Here is a 22,013-nt window from a genome sequence, read left to right as displayed (position 1 = left end):
TCTGTTATCCGAGTTAGTTGTGTTGTCTGGCTGTGAAGGGGCTAAAAGGAGTGGGGAGCCCCGGAGCATTAAATACCGTCCCCGGGAATCTTCTCCGGGTAATTTTAGTGCTCATGTTCTTCTTGTGTTGTCATACCAAGTTGTAGGGCCCCTCGGTACGGTTTTAAAACCCTTTTGTCCATTTATGTGTCGTGCAAATTGTCTTAAGAGCACAAACCCTGTAACTTCCCTCTTCCTTTAATTAGCAAATTGTTTGTTTTGTAACCATCTGGAGAACAAGTGGCACTTGAAACCGTCTAATTGTTACTATAAAGGGAACGCCTGGACCACTTGACCAATTACGACCTATTTTGTATCTCGAATAAGGTTTTTTCTGACTTCGACCTTACGCCCACCGAGATTTATAATGCCAATCTCTTCCCTTTGTTTTCGCAAGTCACATTTTTCAATTTCAAACTTTAATTTTTACTGAATTCGTGGTCATAATTATCTATTAGCCATTAACTCAATTTTATAATTTTTATATTATTAATCAATTTTTATTATTAATTTTTTCATTTCAATGTTATAATTTATAAATGTAAGTTACATGTAATCATATCACAGCTATGAAATGGCCTCTTAAGTTGATTTTGTTTATTATTTTCTTATTATCAAATTCATTCAAATTTAATAATTTTTATAATACTTATTTATTCTTATTCTCTATTATTTATTAATTTTTTTTTGAATGAAATTTTTTGTTTTCTCCAAGGCCTCTCTTTTTTATTATATACAGGGTGTGTATATAATAACAGGATGTTCGGTCCAAATCGCCCCGACTGATAACACCTAAACTTACTTCTTTTTTTCAAAAAGTAAATATTTAAGTATTAATATTCATTCTTGTCTTTGTTAGTAAATGTATCAAATTTTTTTAGCACATCCGGTGTTGCCGGAAATGCTACCAAATTTAGTTTTTCAAATGGAACACCTATGTTTTTTCCTCGAAACAATAATAATTGACATGAAAGATACGGTAAACCACTATTTATTACATTTTGCGTAATACAATGCAATCAGAAAACATCTTAAATCTTAGAATTATATAAGGAAATGGGTCGCATAGCCTGATTTTTAATTTTAAAAGAAAGGTGTGAATAAAAAAGTGCTTGGATACAATTTAATTGTTGGTTTGATCAATTGAAAACTCAACGTTCAAGTAATCACAATAATGTTTTACTATGCAATTCACCTCTAAAAATAAAATTTTATTTGTTGACCTAAAGAATTTTAAAATTTTTATTAATGTACAGTTACGGAATTAAAATTTCCTGCAGTATTTTTCTGGCACTTCAAAAAATTCACTGTAAACTACCTTTTACTGTCATCATGACTGACATTTGACAATTAAACTTTTCTGTCAGTGACGCTATTTTTTAAGTCAAAATGACATAAACATGACAAGAGTAATAAATAAGGTTATAAAGGTTGTTTTAAAGTTTACATTGTGAAAATGACAATACTGCCCGAAATTTTAATTCCGCAACTGTACTATCTAAGTATTCCAAATAAAAAAAACACATTAGGAGTAAATTATATAAATCTGGGTAAGTATACCTAATACCAAAGTCGCTAACCTAATTAGTCTCTTTTCTTTATATACAGGATGTTTCACATAACTTTACGAGGCTTGCACCTAATGTACGCACCCAAATACAGGCTGCGCCAGAACTCGCGCCCCAGAGAAAAATGCCATGTAAGGTAAGATACTAGAAACATGGAAAAAATGTTTAAAAAAATTTATCTATAAAAATTTCAAAGTTATGAGAGTTTGCACTTTGACTCTATTTATCTCTGTTGGAAAAATAATCTTTCAAGTTTTTTTGCTTCAGGGTTAGAAGAGGATACAAGGAAGCTGTATCTTAAATTGTAACTCTGTTCAATGTTATTTGTGGCTTTTATGGGCAAAATTTTTGTATCTTTACTAGATAATTTTTTTTTCCTTTTCCTAAATAATTATAAATAAACATATACAAGATCATCAGTCTCATTAAATAGACATAAACAATGTCAAATGTCAAAAAATAAATGTCAAATTTTTTTAACAGATAGAATTTTTTAAACATTTTTTTCATGTATCTGGTATCTTACCTTACTTGAAATTTTTCTCTGGGGCGCGAATTCTTGCGCAGCCTGTATACAAAAGTCACAGAACACTGGATACAAACAATACTCATTTAATTATTTAATTTTTGGAAACCCATGACAGTAGTTGTCAAACTACTCACTGTATCATTAATAGTCATAAACTGCAGTTTTTCAGGAACAATTATCATTTGTTTTATCAAGAGACGGCATGAATATGATTCTAGTTTACCTATCTTAATCACTAACTCACTAAAAACGTTGTAATTTTTGAAAGGGTGAACAAACTACGGAAAATTATCCAATTTTTCAAAATTTTGCATTTTACAGGCGCAGGCCTCGTAAAATTACGTGAAACACCGTGTACTATCGTTTTTTTTTTTAAATTTGTGCCAATAACGTTGATGACCTTCATCGATTTTCGGGACTATACCCCAATGACAGCCTCCAATACTTCTACTTCTTTCATCACTGGAGTTTGATTTTATTTCATCATTTAAATCAGATTCAGATACCGCCAATGAAATAATAAAAGAGAAAAACCGCTAAGGTATAAGGTATGCAACACAATATACAATCCTGCACGGCTGATAACATAACCATACGCTCATACTCCATTGACATTTGACATCATTGTTTACAAACATTTACAAATGACAAGTGTCGCAGTGTTGCAGTCAGTAATGTTATATATTTATTACGATTATTAATACAGACGACAGTTTGTTAGATTTTCTGTTATTTGGTTTATGATTTAATTGATCTGGTACGTATTCTATGATCACTTGGCACAAATTTTATGCTATAGTGAACCTATTAACTGTCATAATAATTATTATGAATATGTTCGCATTTGTAAAAAAGAAAACTACGATTGCTTTTTTAACTTGTTAAATAGTCATGATTGGACAGCTTTATATGCTTCTAATAACGTTGATGATCAATTTAAAATATTTATACATTGTATTGTAAATTATTTTGAAAACAGTTTTCCTCTAAAAGGACGGTCTGCTTTTTGGCAGAACTTTGCTCGATAAATCCAAATTTTAGAGTCGTATATAATCAATACAGGGTGATTCACGAGGAATAATGAGCCTGATCAAATTTTCGATGCAACCAACATTACAGTTGTCGCAAAATAACTTGCGAAGAGTAATGGTGGTTGCATCGAGAATTTGGTCAGGCTCATTATTCCTCGTGAATCACCTTATATAAAGCACATTATTCAAACTTATTACTTAAAAAGAAAAAGGAATATAATGACAATTACATTAGTAGATCTTATAACAAATCAAGATCAATGTGGAATAGAATTAACGCTAATAGAAAAAGTTCAAAAAGTAGCAATAATGATAACAGCATAGAGGATCCTCAGGCTATGGCCGAGCTATTTAATGATTACTTTTTGTCAGTAAGTTCAAATTTCAAATCAACATACTCTGATGAAAAGGGTGGTTTCAAAAACCTTAGTATACCTGAATCTTTTGTTCTATTTCCTGTTTCAGTAGCTGAAGTTGAAAATGCAATAAGTAGACTTAATCCCAAGAACTCGTCAGGATATAATAATATCCCTAACATGTTAATTAAAAAAATGTCATCTTTTATAGTACGTCCTCTTACTTTCATAATAAACACTTCTTTTGAACAGGGAAGTTTTCCAACTTTATTAAAATCATCTGTGGTTAAGCCGCTTTTTAAGAAAGGAGATACATCTCTAATGGAAAACTACAGACCAATTAGCCTGATTCCATGTTTTTCTTAAGTCTTCGAGATATTAATATTAGAAAAAGTTACATCTTTTTCCGCTGCCAAAAAGATTCTCTCTAACTCTCAACACGGCTTCAGGAAAGATCTCTCAACTACTACTGCTATATACAGGGTGCGTTAGAACTCGCGACTCTCAGCTTAACTGGAAAACTTGTCAAAGAACAACAAATGTGGCCAAATGGTTTTATGAAACACATCGTTGCTCATTTGACAATTTAGTCGTGAAAAAAAGCACAGAATGGCCCACAGCACCATACAGGGTGCGCCACAACTCGCGCCCCAGAGAAAAATGCCATATAAGGTAAGATACCAGGAACATGGAAAAAATGTTAAAAAAATTTTATCTATAAAAATTTCGAAGTTATGAGGGTTTAAAGTTTGCACTTTGACTCTATTTATTTCTGTTGGAAAAATAATTTTCCAAGTTTTTTTGCTATAGGCTATTAAAAGAGGAAACAAGGAAGCTGTATCCTAAATTGTAACTCTGTTCAATGTTATTTGTGGCTTTTATTGGCAAAATTTTTGTCCCTTTACTAAATAATTGTAAAAAAACATATACAAGATCATCAGTATCATTAAATAGATATAAAAAAATGTCAAATGTCAAAAAGTAAATGTCAAAATTTTTTGACAGATAAAATTTTTTAAACATTTTTTTCATGTTCCTGGTATCTTACCTTACTTGAAAATTTTCTCTGGGGCGCGAGTTCTGGCGCACCCTGTATACAGGGTATATCAAGTTTTAGGTCCCCGTCCGGCGCAAAAATAAATATTTATACTTATTTGTTTAAAAAAAATTGCTAGTGCAAACGATATAGGATTATACAGACTTCAATTTCATGCTTTCATGTTGTTCAAAATTTATAGCGTATGTCAGTGAGACTCTAAAAACCAAATTTGGAAAAAAAAATTAATTAGATTTTTTTACATAATAAAGTTTGTTGATTTTTTCTGATAACTGTGAAAATTGAATAATGTGAAAGTTGATAAATTTTGAGTAATTAACATTTTAATATTGAAACTTGGGACATCTGTACATACATATAATTTTGGGGGGAAATGATAAATTATACTGACGACACGAGTGTTTTAATTTCGGCTAATGACTCAAAAGAGGTTTTTAAAAACGCAGATAATCTTACCTCAAGTTTAAAAAAATAGTTTCAGGTGCCTAAATTACGCTTAAATTTAGAAAAGACTAAATATGTATTTTTTGTAATAATAAAAACAAAAATGCCATGGACAACACAAGTACTAATTCTTTTAACATAAAACTTGAAACTAATACGAAATTTCTGGGTATTTTTTTGGATGATGGGTAACTCGACAATATGGCAAAAAAATAAGTACAGCTTGTTATGCTCTTAAAGAACTAAAAAAGAGGTTAACAAAGACACTTTATTATTGTGTTATTATTCTTCTTATTATTATTATTGTGTATCAATTTTACAAATGTAGTAAATATGTAAAAAACTATCTCTTCCAGATAAAAATGGATACAAAAAAGTACGGAGTCAGCTTATCGGCTTTAAAAAGTTTACAAGATTTCCAGCGTTCGCTCGTGAATAAGCAACGAAAAACATTAATTGCAATGCCTTTCACAGTTGAATGTTTGTTTTCCATCAATGATGAAGAACCGTATCGTTGCAGTATAGTAGCAGACTCGGGACTTGTCTCTTCTGGGGTGTTTGGTGTGATTTATTTGAAAAATCGGGTTGCTTCCAGTACTGAAACTGATACTACTGTGGTATTTGAAGGTAAAGGGCGATCAAGATTATTTCACAAAATGTCTATACAATTTGATAGAAAAGACGACAAGGATGCTTTTATGACCAGCATTCAAAGTACAACCAAAAATCGAACATAAGTTTCATTTTCTCATGGTTTTATTTTTGTAGCTGGGATTCCGATGATCGCAGTTTAAGTAGTGCGGATAGTGTAATACAGTAGTGTATTATTTGTTATAGTATATTGATTTGGCTGAATAAATAATCTTTGTATTCATAGCTCAGAAGAAATTTATTTTCTCAAACTCGTTGGGACGTTAGGTAAACTATTCTTTACAGACAGGGTGTTTTGCCCTCATGGAAAAATCTATCAATTTTCGTTTAAAATCTACATGAGTTTGTATAGCATACGTTCTACCTAATAAAAATAGGACAGAATTTCTAATGTTTTAACTGTTGTGCTGGGGGTCATAAGGCATTTTTAATATAATCTTGTCCGGATTTGTTTGGACGAAACCGTGTTCATTTTTGTGCTGAAGTGGCCCAATTTTTCACATAATTCTTTTAAATTTTTGACAGTTCTATCTGCTAATTCTTTATTGTTGCTAGAACAGGGTAAAGTCGCCTATAATCGTAATTTATTAATAAATACAGTTTTTACATAAATTTTTCTTTAAAATCAATATGTAGATGACTTTGACATGAGAATATTTTCTTTTTAAATATAGGTATCTTTAAAATTGGGACAAAGTGATTAAAAAACACAAAGTGTTCTGAAGGGGCCTTCAGAAACTGGTGTGAACATCACACGACTTTCCTTATCCTACTTATTTGGAAAAAAAATTACGACAATAAGGTAGTGTTGGAAATTCTAGTAGCAAATCTAACGTTTGCGTTAGTGCCACCTACCGGATTACACACTGGGGTGCAATTTTTTGTATTTAATCACATTTTACTGTTTAATTGTATGTGGAGCGTTTTCAAAAAAAGTTCAAAACATGAAACGAGCAAAAACTTCTATATTTCCAATGACGTTTACTTTTACTTTACTATTATTGAATGGCAGCAATGCATTGATCTGTGCTTTTTTAAACTGAAAATGTTGAAAAAATGTCCCTGTATATTTTTATTGTACTAACATACTAGATGAAGGGTTAAATTAATAATTGATTGGTAATAAATGTTTTAAACCTATAAAACGCAAAGCGATTACGGAACACAATTTATTAATTTGAACAGTTTATTTATATTTGTAACATAACAAAGTAAGTCTTTTATTTTATGAGTGTGAGTTAAACAAAAAAGAAAAATTCTAAAATAATAGAAGAAAAAAAACAGGTTCCAAATATGATAATTGTAAGGATTAAATTTCACAAGGAAAAACCATTATCAGCTAGTACAGTCTTGTTGTAAATATTTTCATTATCTTCCATTATCATATTCCACGACTCTTGAAAATTCTTATGAAAAGCTTCAACGAGACAAATACTTGAAGTAAAAGTAACATCTTCATAATTATTTAATAATGTCGACATTCCAGTTAAATTCATTGAACCCATACATAAGAACCCATCAGTGCCATCATAATCTTTAACGATATATTTAAAGTGCATAATATTAATGAAATTAGTACTTTTTCCGATAAAAAAGGCCACTTTAATCCCTAAAAAATAAAAATCAATTTTTAAGAATTTCACGTAATTTCATTACCTGATTTAATTAATTCATTGTATCTTTTGGCTTGACTTTTGATAGATAAAAAATTCACGATCAATCTCACTTTTACCCCACGTTTTAAGGCATTTTGTAAAGCCTCCATTATAGAATTTATTGCAAGGGTCATCACCGCTAGGTCTATACTGTGTTTTGATGTATTTATAAAATACAAATAAGGCTCCAAAAACTTGTCCAAATTTTTCGTCAAAATACTTATTTTATATTCGGGGGGCCAGCCAGTAATGTGCGTCTTGGAGTACATAACAACACAGTTGTGTCTTTCGTAAAAAAGCTCTTCTTCCTCATATTGCCTTTTTAAAGACTTGTATGTTGTGTAAAGTTTCTTGAACATATAAACACAGGGGAGGAACAAAATTCCTGTTAAAATACTCTCGTGCCTTGTCAGAGACATGTTACTAAAAAAATTGTTATCACAGAACAAGTTTTGTTGATGTTAAAATTGAGGTTATGTTAAAACGTCAAACGTCCGTGGTTCATTTGCGCAACTTAATAGTAGTTCCAAATTAAAACCTCCGACTATTTAAACCTAAATCAGCTTAATTAATACATAACTTGCTGGAAAGTGTCTAACACACTTGTGCGTTATTTGTCACTTTCCGTGCTCGTTATGTAATACAATAGTAATAAGTGGTAATAAGTCACTAGTGACTTATCATAAACCACAGAACTGTCAATACGTGCATGTTGTGTTGTTGTCTCCGCGACTCGTTATCGGTCTTGCTTGAATAGTTTTAAAATTGAATCGAAAATTGAGACTGAATAGTACTAAATCCAATGGAAAGTGATAAAGAAATAATGGGAACGGCTGACATAACCTCATTTAATCTATTACAAGAAAAATCGAGATATGAAATTACGTACAGCCAATTTATGGAATGGAGACTGAAAAAGCAAATTAACTCTTTTTCAGAACAAGATCTTTTAGCATATTTCGAAGATTTATCAACCAGATGTAAATCTAATACACTATGGACTTACTATTCCATGTTACGTAGAACTCTTAAAATTCATCACAACATCAGGATAGAAGAATATCAAAAATTACGTATATTTTTGAAACGAAAAAATGAAAATTATCAACCAAAAAAAGCGAAAACACTCAGTCCTGAACAAATAAATAAATTTATAGCCGAGGCCCCTGATGCAAAATATCTGGCAACAAAGGTAGAAATTGATTTATGAATTGAGAGTTTTAATTGATGTCATTTACTTTTAAAGGTTGGTCTTATAATGGGAATTGTAGGATCTTGTTCTAAACATGAATTATACGCAATGCAAGTGCAAGACATACAAGACTTAAATACATCTTTTTCCGTCACAGTACCCAATACCAGGACAAAGGTGACAAGACGTTTCACACTAACAGATAATTTCTACAAAATTTGTAAAAAATATTTGTCTCTCCGCCCCCGTAATGTGTCAACTAGCACATTCTTTTTAAACTATCAGAAGGGCAAATGCACTATTCAAAGGATTGGTATAAATAAAATTGGTGGAATGGTAAAGGAAGTCGCAATATATTTGAAACTGCCAAATCCAGAATTGTATACTTCACACTGTTTTCGCAAGTCCTTGGGAACTTTGTTGGTGAGTGGAAGAGGCGACATCACTGAAAGCACTTCTTATATTGATGAAAGTGTAAGATAATTCTCTCATCCTCTTGAATTATGGTCTCCATTATACAGAGTGTCCCAGCGAGTTGAAAAAGTCCATTAGCGACCTTTAAATTGTAAAATAAAAAAAATAATGTATAGGACATAATCTAGTGTATCACCTAAAATTATTTTCAACCATACAGCATCTCCCAAAAATAAGTTTCGATACAAACTTTTTTAAAACACCCTATGTTTCTTTATGGATGTAGCCTTTTAAAACAATGTTTTTACGCTAAACTTTTATTAGTCAATTTCGCTTAGTTTTAGAAATAAGGCGTTTTTTGACGAAAACATGCACTTTTAAAAAATTTATTACACAAGCTGGAACAAATTTTTTCTTCTTTTCTTTTAAAACTAGCATTTTTTTAGTGTTTTGCTTTTGTAAATATTCATAAATTAAGAAGCTTCTTACAAGTTAAATAACTTAAAAAAATTTAATGGAACACTCTATTTTTTATTTGATATTTCTTCCATCTCTTGTGCAACTGTGCACTTTTTGGCTACTGAAACAATAGTAATTAAGTGGCTTTTTTAATGGTTAACGTTAAATATCTTTTTGGTTATTGATTATAAACACCTAAAAGTAAATAATTTTCGAAATACAATTGAATAATCTTTTAAATGCAACTTGTACCTTCTTCTTTGCGGTAGTAATAAAAAAAATTATTTCTAGATGTTTAGTTTTTGTGTAATAATTTTTTAAAAAGTGCATGTTTTCGTCAAACCGTCTTATTTTTAAAACTAAGCAAAATCGACCAATAAAAGTTTAGCTTAACAACATTGTCATAAAAATCTACATCCAAAAACGCTAAGAAACATATGATGTTTCATTTAAAAAAACACAAGTTTGTATTGTAACTTATTTTTGAGACACGCTGTATAGTTTAAAATAATTTTAGGCGATGGATTAGATTAGTGTCTATCAATGTCCTAGTATATGATTTTTTTTAAATTTTATCATTTAAGGGTCACTAATGGACTTTTTCAACTCGCTGTATAGAATTTTTTCGACATTAGTTTATGAACTCGTTTTTTCACTTTTGTGTTGTACAATTTACTGTAACAATGCTGTCTCCTTTTCATCTAAAACCTTCATGATCCTTGCGGGCTCTTCTATATTACCCCTCGGACGATTTCGGAAAAAAATGTTTAGACCGAGTTAGTTTTAGTTAATTATTTATTTATTTTTTCAGAAGGGAGGAGCAGAAGCAATGCCTGAACTACACTGGAAAAGAGAAAAAAAGTCTTCATCAACTCAAACATCTGAAATAACAACACAAGAATTAGCAGTGGACGAGGCTATTAAAACAGAAGTAGAGTCTGATAATGAGATAGATGATTGTATAAAAATTGAATCATTTTTTGAAACGGAAGATGATACTTCAATTGAAGTGAAAACTGAAATATTAGGTATGTAGGAGTTTTGACATTCTAAAGACAACATTGTAGATGTTTCAGACATAAAAACAGAAATGGAATCGTCAGAGCCACGTTGTAGTTCGAGGGCAACTTCTGTTTCTCCAGATCATATCATGTCTGGAAGTAGGAATTTAGTCAATGAAGAGATTGATAATTGTAAAAAAAGAATTCAAGTTCTTGAGCAGATACAACTACGCCAATCCAAGAAAATCAAAGAGTTAGAAAATTTATTGCGATACAAATAAATAAATATGAAAAAGAACGTTTGTTATTTATTTTTGTCAATGTTATAGTTGAGCTTAACTACTAGTTTTAAAACACAACAGTCTCTATCTTATTTTTATTTTCTTTTAGGTTTTTGTGCAAGGAAATTGTTCCTCGAAGGAAATTCTGTTGCAAGTATCCAAGCTGCAACAACTGGTACTACACAATGCCAAAAATTCATTTTTTTTTAAATTTGTGAGGACCATTTTGACAAGCCAAATTTTTTTCCATCTATGCTTGTTCTTTGCATGTTTGTCCGTAGTTTATTTGCGCCATTGAATAGTAGTTCTAAATGACTTTCCCGTAGACCAAAATTACTCTTCATGGACAATGAAAATATATATTCCTTGTGGTCAGGGTACGGAAAACTACACAGAGACGAAACGCGATACAAAATTGCTCGATTTTTTAGACCCAAAAAAAAATAGTAAAATGTAGTAAAAATGAGTTCACTTAGAGCGTTTTACCGTCTCAGTTTCAAATCGTTTTAAATTAATTTAAATTCAACCAATTTACTAATTGCTTGGAAAATGAAGCAAAAATGTTGAGCTTTACATTCTTAATAAGCTGTGAAAAATGAACGACTAAATTTTTCACTAGAAATATGAGAAAAAAAAAATTAATTTAAATTCTGTGCTCCGTTTCATGTTTTTCAAAATGCTGCGAATACGGTTAAAAGTATAAGAAAGAAAGTTGTTGAGAATAAAATTTTCTTTAATGGTTTAGGCCTCAAAGACGTTTAAAGCCGCTCATCTCGCGGACTTTTTTCTTTGAAATTTTATTCTCTACAACTTTCTCTTTCTTATATTTTTAACCATATTCGCAGCATCTTGAAAAACATCAAACGGAGCACAGATTTTAAACTTTGAACTTTTTTTTACATTTTTCTTGTATCTTTAACCGTATTTGCAGCATTTTCAAAAATATGGGATAGAGCGCAAATTGCTAATTGTTTGAAATTTTTTTAAATATAGTTTTCAACAAAATTTTTGCATTTATCTTTTTCTTATATTATTGAGAATTTAATCTGTGAATATTTTTTTTATTTGCGTTTTGTTCACTGTTATGTAAATACAGCCATTTATTTATTTCATTGCTTTTAAAACTTAAACGGGAAAGGAACAACTGCGCTATCTGGCCTTCTAACGGAACTATTGAGAACGGGGACGTTTTGTTTTACATCGTGTCGTATCCGTCTTTAGGTATCCGTAGAACAGGACAATGTTAAATGAACACAAATATTAAAAATAAAATAAAATATATTTAAAACATAACACATACATAATATAAAGCTATCGACTATGCCGTTAAAAAACTCCTGCAAAAGTTTGGAATAAAACTTTTTTTTTTCAAATATTGAGCTCAGTGTGCGGCGCTGTGCATTTACAATTTCATGCCCTCATTATAAAGAATTAAATAGCACTACTGAAATGCGTTTACGTAAACTATTAAAATCTTATAAAAGTTTAATATTTTTTGTGAAACAATTTAATCAATTGCACAAAGTATGAAACTTAAAGCTAAATCAAATTCCTTTAAACCTACAGATTATAGTGTAATAAGAAATAAAAATGCAAAAATTAAGTGTTAATACCGTTTAGAAATTTAAACTGTAGCAATTTTAAAAAGTCGAGACAAGTAAGACAAGGAATGTTTTAGGTCCCCCCCCCCTAATATTTATCTTTAATCAAAGACTGGTAGTAATCAGCAAGCACCCTCCAAGCTTTAGGTGCCATAAACCCATCTGGTGGGTTGTCTCCATTTCGTGCAAGAGTCCTCATCTTTGTCCCCGAAATAAACTCAAACTCCTCCTTTCTCGCCGGATCAAAGAAGGCCATTTTCTTATTCTTGCAATCATATGCAGCGACACGGAACGGAATAATCTCAAGAGAGTTCAATCCAGGTGCCATTTTCAACACACGTGAACCATGGGTAACATCGTAGAGGTTACCATCAGGAGTTGCATCCTTCCCACGTGGATGTGGCACTCCTGCGGGATCTCTCCCAACGATGTAGAAATTAGCCCCGGCGTTCATTCGGGATTTGGCGTGCCATTGCACCTCCGTGGGCCCCGCATACATCATAGGACTCGGGAAAATGGCCAAAACGGTTGAGAATCGGTCAAGAAGCCCTTCATCAAGGACAGCTTGATGTTGGAGCATTCGGGTGTGCAAGGGAACATCATCGTCCTTAGTCCAGCCACCTAGGGGGTGCAAAAGTAGCACCGGTTTGCGATAACCCCTCTCTTTCAACTGTCTTCGAGTGTCTTGCATTAATAGAGCATGACCATTGTGGATGGGATTCCGGAGTTGGAAAGCAAAGACAGCATCAGCCCCCATCAATTTAAATTTTCGTCTCAACTCGTTTGGGGTGAGTCGGTAATGGTCCAATTCATCACCCCATTGGACTCTTTTAAGCACTTCGAGTTCGCCCCCCACTAACCAATCACCGGATTCGTATACCATCTTGATGTAAGGATGATCTTTGGAGGTAATACCGAATTGACGAGCTACGCGTTCTTCTTTTCGATGGTAGTAAAATTCAGGTTTGCGTAAAATGGCATAGCAAATACCGTTGTGGTAAAGAGAAAGTGCTGAGGCGCCATCTAAACGTTCTTTATCGGCGGCTGAGACGGGCAAGACGATGGGAATTGACTGGTTTGTGTTTTTCATATCGCCTAAGAGGCAGTTGAAGTGAAGGGTTTGCAGAAATTGGTCTTCACGCATGAAGCCTTTCAATGGGGATGCCCATCCTTCACTCAAGACCTGCAAAATTAGATTCACTTATTTAGTCCATCATGTGATTTTCGGTAAAATCTTATTATAAAATCGACACAAAATGACTGGTTTAAATCTTCTACAATAATTAAAAAAAAATGTAGAAAAACAACACAGTTGATTCCATTTTGTATGTACAGTTGCGGAATTAAAATTTCGAGCAGAGTTGTCATTTTCATAATGTAAACTCTAAAACCACCTTTACATTAATAACCTCATTTTTTACTCTTGTCATGTTTATGTCATTTTGACTTAAAAAAATTGCGTCACCAACAGAAAAGTTTAATTGTCAAATGTCAGTCATGATGACAGTAAAAGATAACTATCAGTGAACTTTTTGAAGTGACAGAAAAATACTGCCCGAAATTTTAATTCTGTAACTGTACAGTCTAGGGTAGGGTGGGCCACTATGAGACAGAAAAAGTTTAAACTTTTATAAAAATCCTTATTTTATTAAATTTTTAGTACAAATATGTTTCAACGTTATAATTAACCCAAGATGAATGTTCATAAAAATAACAACTTTTTTTTCATTGTACATTATGTCCCATGGTGCCCTTAGCTTGGGCTACCATGAGACGAGAAAATATAAAGAAAAACTACCCATTTACCTATTAATTAAATATTCTGTGCAAACTATTATAAAAATGCAAATAAAAGAACACTATTTTCTTCCACTAAGATTTGCTAAACAGTACTTTACATATTCTTTTTCAAAAATGTTTCTTTTTTGCTCTTTTCTTGCGACCTCTCAACGTCTATTTTTTTAGATGCTTATATAAAATCTTTAATTCAACTATGAGCTACCTACCATATTATAACATTTCAAGGTAATCTCTATGTGTTTTATGATATAGCACTTGTTTATAATATTTTTAGTTATAACTACACCTTTTTCAAGTGTAATTCAGAAACCATCACATGTAATTCAATTTAGTTTCAGAAAGTGTAAATTAAAATTTTGATTAGTCAATTATCTTTCAGAAAATATTAATTGTAATTCAGAAGAGTAAAATGAGTTTCAGACACAATGAGATGTAATTCAGATTAGTTAATTTATCTTCAGAAAGCATAAATTAGAATTCAGATTAGTCAATTGTATTTCAGAAAGTATTAATTGTAATTCAGAACAGTAAATTCAATTTCATGTTACATGTAGTCCAGAAAATATCAACAGTAATTCAGATAAGTAACTTACTGTTATCTCAAAATAAAGTTTACACATAAATACAAATTATTTTATTTTCAAAATTAAAAATACATAAACTTGGTATTTTTCAGAATAAATAAGATACTTTATTTTCAAAAGGATTTTGATAATGTAATTTTTAAATGAAAGTAGTGAATTCTGTATTACAATTGACGAATTCTCAATTACAAATGATAAACTCTGAATAACAATTAGCACTTTCTGAAATACAATTGACAAATTTGAATTCCAATTTACGCTTTCTGAAATTAAGTTAACTAATCTGAATTATACCTGATAGTTTCTGAAATTCATGTTACTGTTTTGAATTACAATAAACATTTTCTGAAATATATCTTACGGTTTCTGAATTACACTTGAAAAAGGTGTTGTACGGATTTTATAATTTATGAAGTCTAAACTATAAAAGAACCTTTATTAGACTTTCTTAAAAGTGGCATAGAAATTTTACTTTTAACTTTATTATGCACCTCAGGACGTTGTAGAAAAAAAGGCAAAAAAATTAGAGACAAAGAACGCAAAGACTTCTATTGGAATCTAAATGTGAGAGATGTGGACTAAACAGATGCCAGGATGTTATTTAAGCGAAAATATTACAATTTCTCTCGGGCGCAACTTCTGGCGCACCCCTGTATGTACAAATAAAAAAAAATGTATCATTTTTGCATGAAAACATCTATTTCTTCAAAGTGCTACCAACAATTACAAAATTATCAATACTCTTGAAATTTGTGGGCAAATTTATCATGTTTTCGAATTTATTAAGAGAAATAATAAGTATTTAAAGTATTTTGTTTCTTGTAGAATACCCTAATGTCTAAAAAAAATATTTCGTAAGCAGAAATACAGGGATTTCATAATTAATCAAAAGCCACGTGATTGAAATAATAACTATTGGTATTGGTGCCAGTGGTCAATTATGAAAGCGTTGCATATAGTAGATGTCGGCGAAGAAAATTTTTTTTTTGGTTAAATACGAGTATATTTATTAAAAATCCAAATAAATATATATTTTTTTGAAGTAATCGTCATTATTATAATATGTTAGAAAAAATCTAACATGTTTCTAGTTCTCGCGTTTTGCATTTTTTTACAGCAAACAAATACACGGAATAATTTGTAATAAATAATAGTTTTAAACTATAAAATTTGTGTAATCTTCAAAATTTTTTCCAATAAATTGAATCAAAAATTTTACTAAATTATAAAGAAATTTGTCAAAATTGACAAAATGTTAAGGCAAGTGTACTTATTTTACACCCTTATGTACTTATAAGATACGATGTGATTGACGACGTGTTTTATAGAAGAGCGTAAATGCACCATAGAAACAGTATTAGTTGGAAAAAAAAATGTTAACGAGATTGATAAAAAACAAAAACAATTTTAATGTAATTCAATACAAAACAAACAAATGGTCACATTTTTCCTCCTCATTGGTCACATTCAATTTGTAACGTCTAATTATATGTAAATATCTAAAAAAGAAAATACGTTTTAACGTTAACAATCTGACTTGAAGAAAGAATACCTACAGAGATTTTGATCTATTTATTATTATTTCATTTTTAATGCATATGTTCCTTCAGAAATTAAAAAGATTGAAAACTTTAAAAGATTTAAGGTCTCTTTAAAAAAAATTCTTTGTAAGCAATTGGTCCTACTCTGTAAAAAAGTATGTAGAGTATTCTCATCCGGTTTGTTGATAAATTGTATTTGTTTCTCGTTTAACTTTTTTTTATTTGATATACATATCCATGTATTGCAACAGCAATGGCGAAAATGTGCAGCTATATTATTATTATTATTTAGAAAAACAGTTTCAAGATGTTTGGATTTTTATAATAGTATTAAAATATAAAAATATCATTGTTTTTGTCATTGCACATTACATTTTGAATACTGTAACTTAAAACTAATTTTAATTTTAAAAAGTAATAAAGGGTCGTGTTCTTTTACAGGATACTTTGGAAAAATAACTGTAACATCGAAATACGCAATTATCAATGAGTACATACAGAGAGTGTCAGAACTCACGTCCCAGAGAAAAATTTCAAGTAAGATGAGATATGTCAAAAAATGTTGACATATATTTTTTGACATTTGACATTTGTCTATTTGATGATACTGATGATCTTGTATAGGTTTTTTTATAATTATTTAGTAAAGGTACAAAAATTTTGCCAATAAAAGCCACAAATAACATTAAACAGAGTTACAATTTAGGATACAGTTTCATTGTGTCCTCTTCTAATAGTAGAAAAAAACTTGAAAAATTATTTTTCCAACAAAAGTCAAAGTGCAAAATTTAAACTCTTATAATTTTTCTAACATTTTTTCCATATTTCTGGTATCGTACCTTACATAGCATTAGGGTTCTGGCGCACCTTGTATATAAAATCCTGGTCCTTGTAAATTACTAGAAGGTCTCTAACAGTAATTCCTCAGTGACTAAAAATAATCTAAAAAAGGTAGACGTATGTATTTTTTTATGGTGCATAATTGCCTATCGACGTACAGAATTTTCCCTGAGGATACAAAAAGAGAAAATATTAATCAGTAATTAAAATATTATTTTACTAGGAAAAGTTTCTAAAAACAGAATTATCTCAACTGCGTGAGAGAATGTGAAAAAAAATGATGCAAAAATTGAATAAAACGTGACCCACATTAATGTCAAAATGTTACTTCATGTGACCTATTTTAATCATCTTCGTGCTGAAGTGCAGCTGCATAAGAAGTAATAAATTCGATTAACTAACATCGTAAATAATAATTTACGTATTTACTTCACATTATTTTTTGACTTGTGTTAATCTTCTATGTTTGTTGTTATCAAAAAAAAGAATATATGTTAAAACTATCAGTTTGAATGCTAATTAATACAAACGATGGCATATTTACACACATTTCTTCAAATTTATTATTATAGTCAGACACTTATCTAATTGTTAAAAATTGAGTTATTATTAGAGTGGGTTGAAAAATTGTTGTGACGTATTTATTGAATATAACGAGATCAGCTAAAGATAAAAACATGTTGTTCGCTAAGGAGAATTTTACGACATTTATCAAGAGTTATAGCAAGGAATTAAGAAAAATAAGATTTTACAACAAAAAATTATTTAAACATAATAAATTGTAATTTCCTTTAAAAATTAGAATTAGCATGCAAATCTGAATTATCCAACTTCGATATTTTTGAATGAAACTAGAGTCTAAAGTGATTGGTTTCTCTATGGTTGGAAAAATGAACCAATCACATCATTCCATTAAACTTTTGAGTGAATTAAAAAATCTAAAGTGATTATCTCGTTAAACACAAATCTTTATTTATTTCCTGCCTTCTACCTTTTGGTTTTAGCTCCGGTGAACGAAAGATCAAATTGTATCTTGTTTAGTTATTTGTGTCAAAGATGAAAAAAAAGTTTTACCTAGAAATGGCCTTGCGCTAGATAACAGGATTATGAGAGTTAATTTTAGTGTAATTGTAATATTTTAAATAACAATCAAATCTATGCAAATCCCCATGTAAAAAGTTTCCTATTTATTGTGCATTATCTAATAACAAGGTGAAAAATATGTATGTACACGAAAACAATTATTTGTAAAAAGATTTAAATAAGGAAAGAATAAACTAATTAATTTGGTAAATAATATGCATAATTTATAACTTAGGAAAAACTAAATTATTCTGTAATTGTAGTAATTTTTTATTAATAAATGCCAAATTTTTAAAATATTTTTAGGAAAACAAAACATGTATAAATTGTGCAAAATTGTTGAATTATCTGCATTTATTACAAACATTTTATGCAAGCTAATACTTAGGTAAATGTGCAAAGATAAGAACTGACATTAGGTTAGTTGTACAAAAAATAAGAAAAAGAAAAATTAGATTAAGTGCATTAGTCTAAACATCGTAAATATTAATGAGAACAATAATAGAATAACATAGATGACCTAAAATAATTCAAAGTATCAAAAAGGGGCAAGGTTTCAACACTTTTTTGGAGTACTTTGCAAGTCATAATGATGTCAAGTTGAGGCAATTATAAAAAATTTTAAGTTCAATTTAAACATCATATTAAGATAATAGATAGTTATGTCACAATTAATATTTTGTATATTTTTTGAATACGGGGTCTCAGATAAGATTTCTAGTTTAATACTTTTATTAAAGAATAAAAAATCAATTTATTACATTACTCGGCTGCCGCCTCGACCATGTACTATCATTTAAAAGTTCTTTTTGAAACAAAAAAAGTTACAGTGAATGTATCGTGCTTCAATTTAATTTTCGATCCGAGTGGCTTACAATTTTAAAATTAAGTTGGCAACACTGAATAAAATAAACCGACTACATAAAATTACTCAAAAGAACGTACTAATAACATTGAACTATTTTACGTTTCGTTTCCATTATCAAATATCTTTCACGTATTTTAATAAATAACTTAGGTAAGTGTTAAAATTACTTCCTGCAACATTTCAGAAAAAATATTAAAACCAAAATAAAATATACATATAGGTATGACTGACTGTTTTTAAGGTTGAAATAAAGACTTGACTTATTTTATTAGAAAAAAGTGTGTTTTATGAAACATTTTAGATTAGATCACTATAATAGTATATTATGTTATTAGGAGTAAAAGTGTACGCCTATGATTCAGTTGAGCCATATAAACTCACTTTTACTCCAAATAACATACAGGCTGTCCCAGAACTCGCGCCCAGAGAAAAATTTCAAGTAAGATAAGATACCAAGAACACGGGAAAAATTCTACCTGTCAAAAAATGTTGACATTTATTTTTTGACATTTGACATTTATTTATGTCTATTTAATGATACTAATGATCATTGTTATCATGTTATTTTGTAATTATTTAGTAAAGGTACAAAAAATTTGCCAATACGTATAAAAGCCACAAATAACATTAAACAGTTACAATTTAGGATACAGCTCCCTTGTTTCCTCTTCTAATAGCGTGTAGCAAAAAAACTTGGAAAATTATTATTCCAACAGAAATAAATGGAGTCAAAGTGCAAAAATTAAACTCTGTTAACTTCGAAATTTTTATAAATAGAATTTTTTTAACATTTTTTCCATGTTCCTGGTATCTTACCTATGGCTTCTCTGAGGCGCGAGTTCTGGCGCACCCTGTATACTAATGCTGAAGCAGCGAAAGAAGACGAAAAAAGTGTTTTTACCTTATGTTTGAAGGGTAAAACTTTTACTTGTGTCATCTAGTCATAAAATCGTAATTTTCCTGACGTTTGCGATTAAAATAAATTAAAATACCCACTTTTCATTAAAAATTTAACGAATTTAAAATTGTTACAAAACATTCCTGTTATTAGAAACAGAAAAAAATCGTAAGCTGTTGTGATTAGCAGTTAAAATTATATATTTTTTCGTTTCATTATAAAATGAAAATCACCCAGAATATGATGTGATCTGACGGGTCAATTTTTCTAATTTTTTTTCAAATCTTCTATATTTTGAAATTCCAGTATTTTTTTCAGTTTTCTAAAACATTGATTGCATTTTTGAATCAAACTAATTTCACAGATATGATTTCTTATTTTAAAGATTTTATTTGAAGAAAAATAATTATTTATTCGACGAGTTTGAGTGTAAATCGGACGCTTTATTTCACGAGTGGAATAAATGAACCGATTTACACGAAGATGAGTTGAATACAACATTTTATTCTTAGAATTAGACTCAACAAGGCTTAAAATTGTTTAAATCTGTTAAAAATAATCTGACGTTTCGTATGAGAAATGCGAAACAGTTTTCCAAATTTCCGTACAGGAGAAAAACCGTAAATTTTGATAGTGTCGAAGAATAAAATAAACACTTAAAAAAATTGATAATATAAATACAAAAAATAATGTGTTCTAAAGAAATTTTTGTTTACATAAGTTTTAACCTTTTTAGTGTAAATATATATTATTGCGATAATCACTTAGTTCTGATATTCCAAGTCAATAAATAAAATACAGGTTGCAGTTGCAATTTTGTGTTTTTTGCAAAGTCAAGCAAATTTCAATTGATTACAACCAGATTTTGCATGTATCTCAATAAAATGAATTTAAGTAAAGAATTTCGAGGTATATTTTTATTTCATTTGATACAATTTTTAAGGCATTAAAATCATTAAAAAAACATTAAATTAAAATTAATGTTAGAAAATTGTTTTTGCTAATTTTAACGCTTTTAGAGTCCAATTTATTACTAGAAAACAATAGCTAATAACTTTTACATAACAAGTATGTAAAATATAAAAAAAATATCTAGCTGCATTCTTGCTGTTATAAAAATATTTGCATAGAAATTGCAAAATTATTTGGAATTTCTACTAACCTGTAGCCACTGCAAATCCAGAACAGTTATATTCAACTTTGGCAAGGTCGCTGCCTCCTCATTGGCAGCAGCAAGCCTGTCTTTGGACACAAACAGCTCCAAAACCTTCTCATAATCCTCCTCAACTAAAGGAATAATCCCATTTTCTTGCAACATTTCAACAACGTGAAACATCGACTCTTCAACCGACGATTCAATCGTCTTTACAACCAAATCCGGATGTTCCGGCTTTTCATACGGTTGATCAATCCCCGTGAACCCCTTAATAGCCCCTTGCCTCGCCTTATGATACAGCCCCTTGGTGTCTCGCTGCTCGCACACCGGCAACGGGCAATCGACGAATACCTCAAAGAACGGCAAGTCGTTATCGCGGTGTATCCTCCGCGCCAACTCCCGGTCCTCGGCGAAGGGGGACACGAAACTGCAAAGACAGATCTGGCCGGCATCTGCGAAGAGTCTCGCCACTTCGGCCACTCGTCGGATGTTCTCCTCCCTGTCTTGCTTGCTGAACCCCAGGTCCTTGTTGAGCCCCGTTCGCATGTTGTCGCCGTCGAGGCCGTAGGCGGGGATGCCGTGCTGGATGAGGTAGGCCTCCAGCTCGAAGGAGATCGAGGTCTTACCTGCGCCAGAGAGGCCGGTGAACCAGACGGTGCAGCCCCGGAAGCCCCGCAGATGGCCCAGGATTTGGCCACGTTTCGCACGGGACACATGGTGGCGTTGCTCCGTGACGTTGGTGGCCACTTGCATGCAGGTTTTTTGCTTCTTGATGATGTCCTCTTGGCTCGACATGTTTACAACTAACTTTCAGATTTCACTTTCAAAGTAGCACATCGGCCGAGTAATTGGAAGTGAAACCAAGCTGACTTCCTTCCTCTTTCACACAACTCTTCTCTCTGACAAGTGACACTGACAGTTCGGGCGATCTAGGTTATGTTTACTTTATTTACCTTGAGGTTAGG

The 22,013-nt window shown here is 30.9% G+C and overlaps 3 protein-coding genes across 3 annotated transcripts; 1 reads left to right on the top strand and 2 right to left on the bottom strand.

Moving 5' to 3' along the window:
• The first annotated feature begins 2,762 nt into the window (after positions 1-2,762).
• On the top strand, positions 2,763-6,058 carry LOC123016127. The gene is made up of 3 exons (XM_044416349.1): positions 2,763-2,893; positions 5,381-5,738; positions 5,793-6,058. Exons 2-3 carry the CDS (start codon positions 5,387-5,389, stop codon positions 5,816-5,818), a joined length of 378 nt encoding a protein of 125 aa, XP_044272284.1. The 5' UTR covers positions 2,763-2,893; positions 5,381-5,386; the 3' UTR covers positions 5,819-6,058.
• Positions 6,059-6,855: 797 nt separating this feature from the next.
• Positions 6,856-7,878, bottom strand: LOC123016111 (mitochondrial cardiolipin hydrolase-like). The gene is made up of 2 exons (XM_044416347.1): positions 7,332-7,878; positions 6,856-7,284 (listed from the first exon to the last, which is right to left on the bottom strand). Exons 1-2 carry the CDS (start codon positions 7,747-7,749, stop codon positions 6,992-6,994), a joined length of 711 nt encoding a protein of 236 aa, XP_044272282.1. The 5' UTR covers positions 7,750-7,878; the 3' UTR covers positions 6,856-6,991.
• Positions 7,879-11,937: 4,059 nt separating this feature from the next.
• LOC123005747 (bifunctional 3'-phosphoadenosine 5'-phosphosulfate synthase 2) lies at positions 11,938-21,981 on the bottom strand. The gene is made up of 2 exons (XM_044399681.1): positions 21,055-21,981; positions 11,938-13,461 (listed from the first exon to the last, which is right to left on the bottom strand). The coding sequence occupies exons 1-2, from the start codon at positions 21,841-21,843 to the stop codon at positions 12,367-12,369; spliced, it is 1,884 nt and encodes a 627-aa protein (XP_044255616.1). The 5' UTR covers positions 21,844-21,981; the 3' UTR covers positions 11,938-12,366.
• Between the last annotated feature and the right edge of the window lie 32 nt (positions 21,982-22,013).

Source organism: Tribolium madens, unplaced genomic scaffold (genome assembly GCF_015345945.1).
Source record: "Tribolium madens isolate multiple individuals breed KSU strain unplaced genomic scaffold, Tmad_KSU_1.1 Scaffold_11;HRSCAF=98;Tcas5.2_LG3b, whole genome shotgun sequence".
Taxonomy (NCBI): domain Eukaryota; kingdom Metazoa; phylum Arthropoda; class Insecta; order Coleoptera; family Tenebrionidae; genus Tribolium; species Tribolium madens.
The sequence above is the reverse complement of the archived record's forward strand: the minus strand, read 5'-3'. Positions and strand labels throughout refer to the sequence as shown.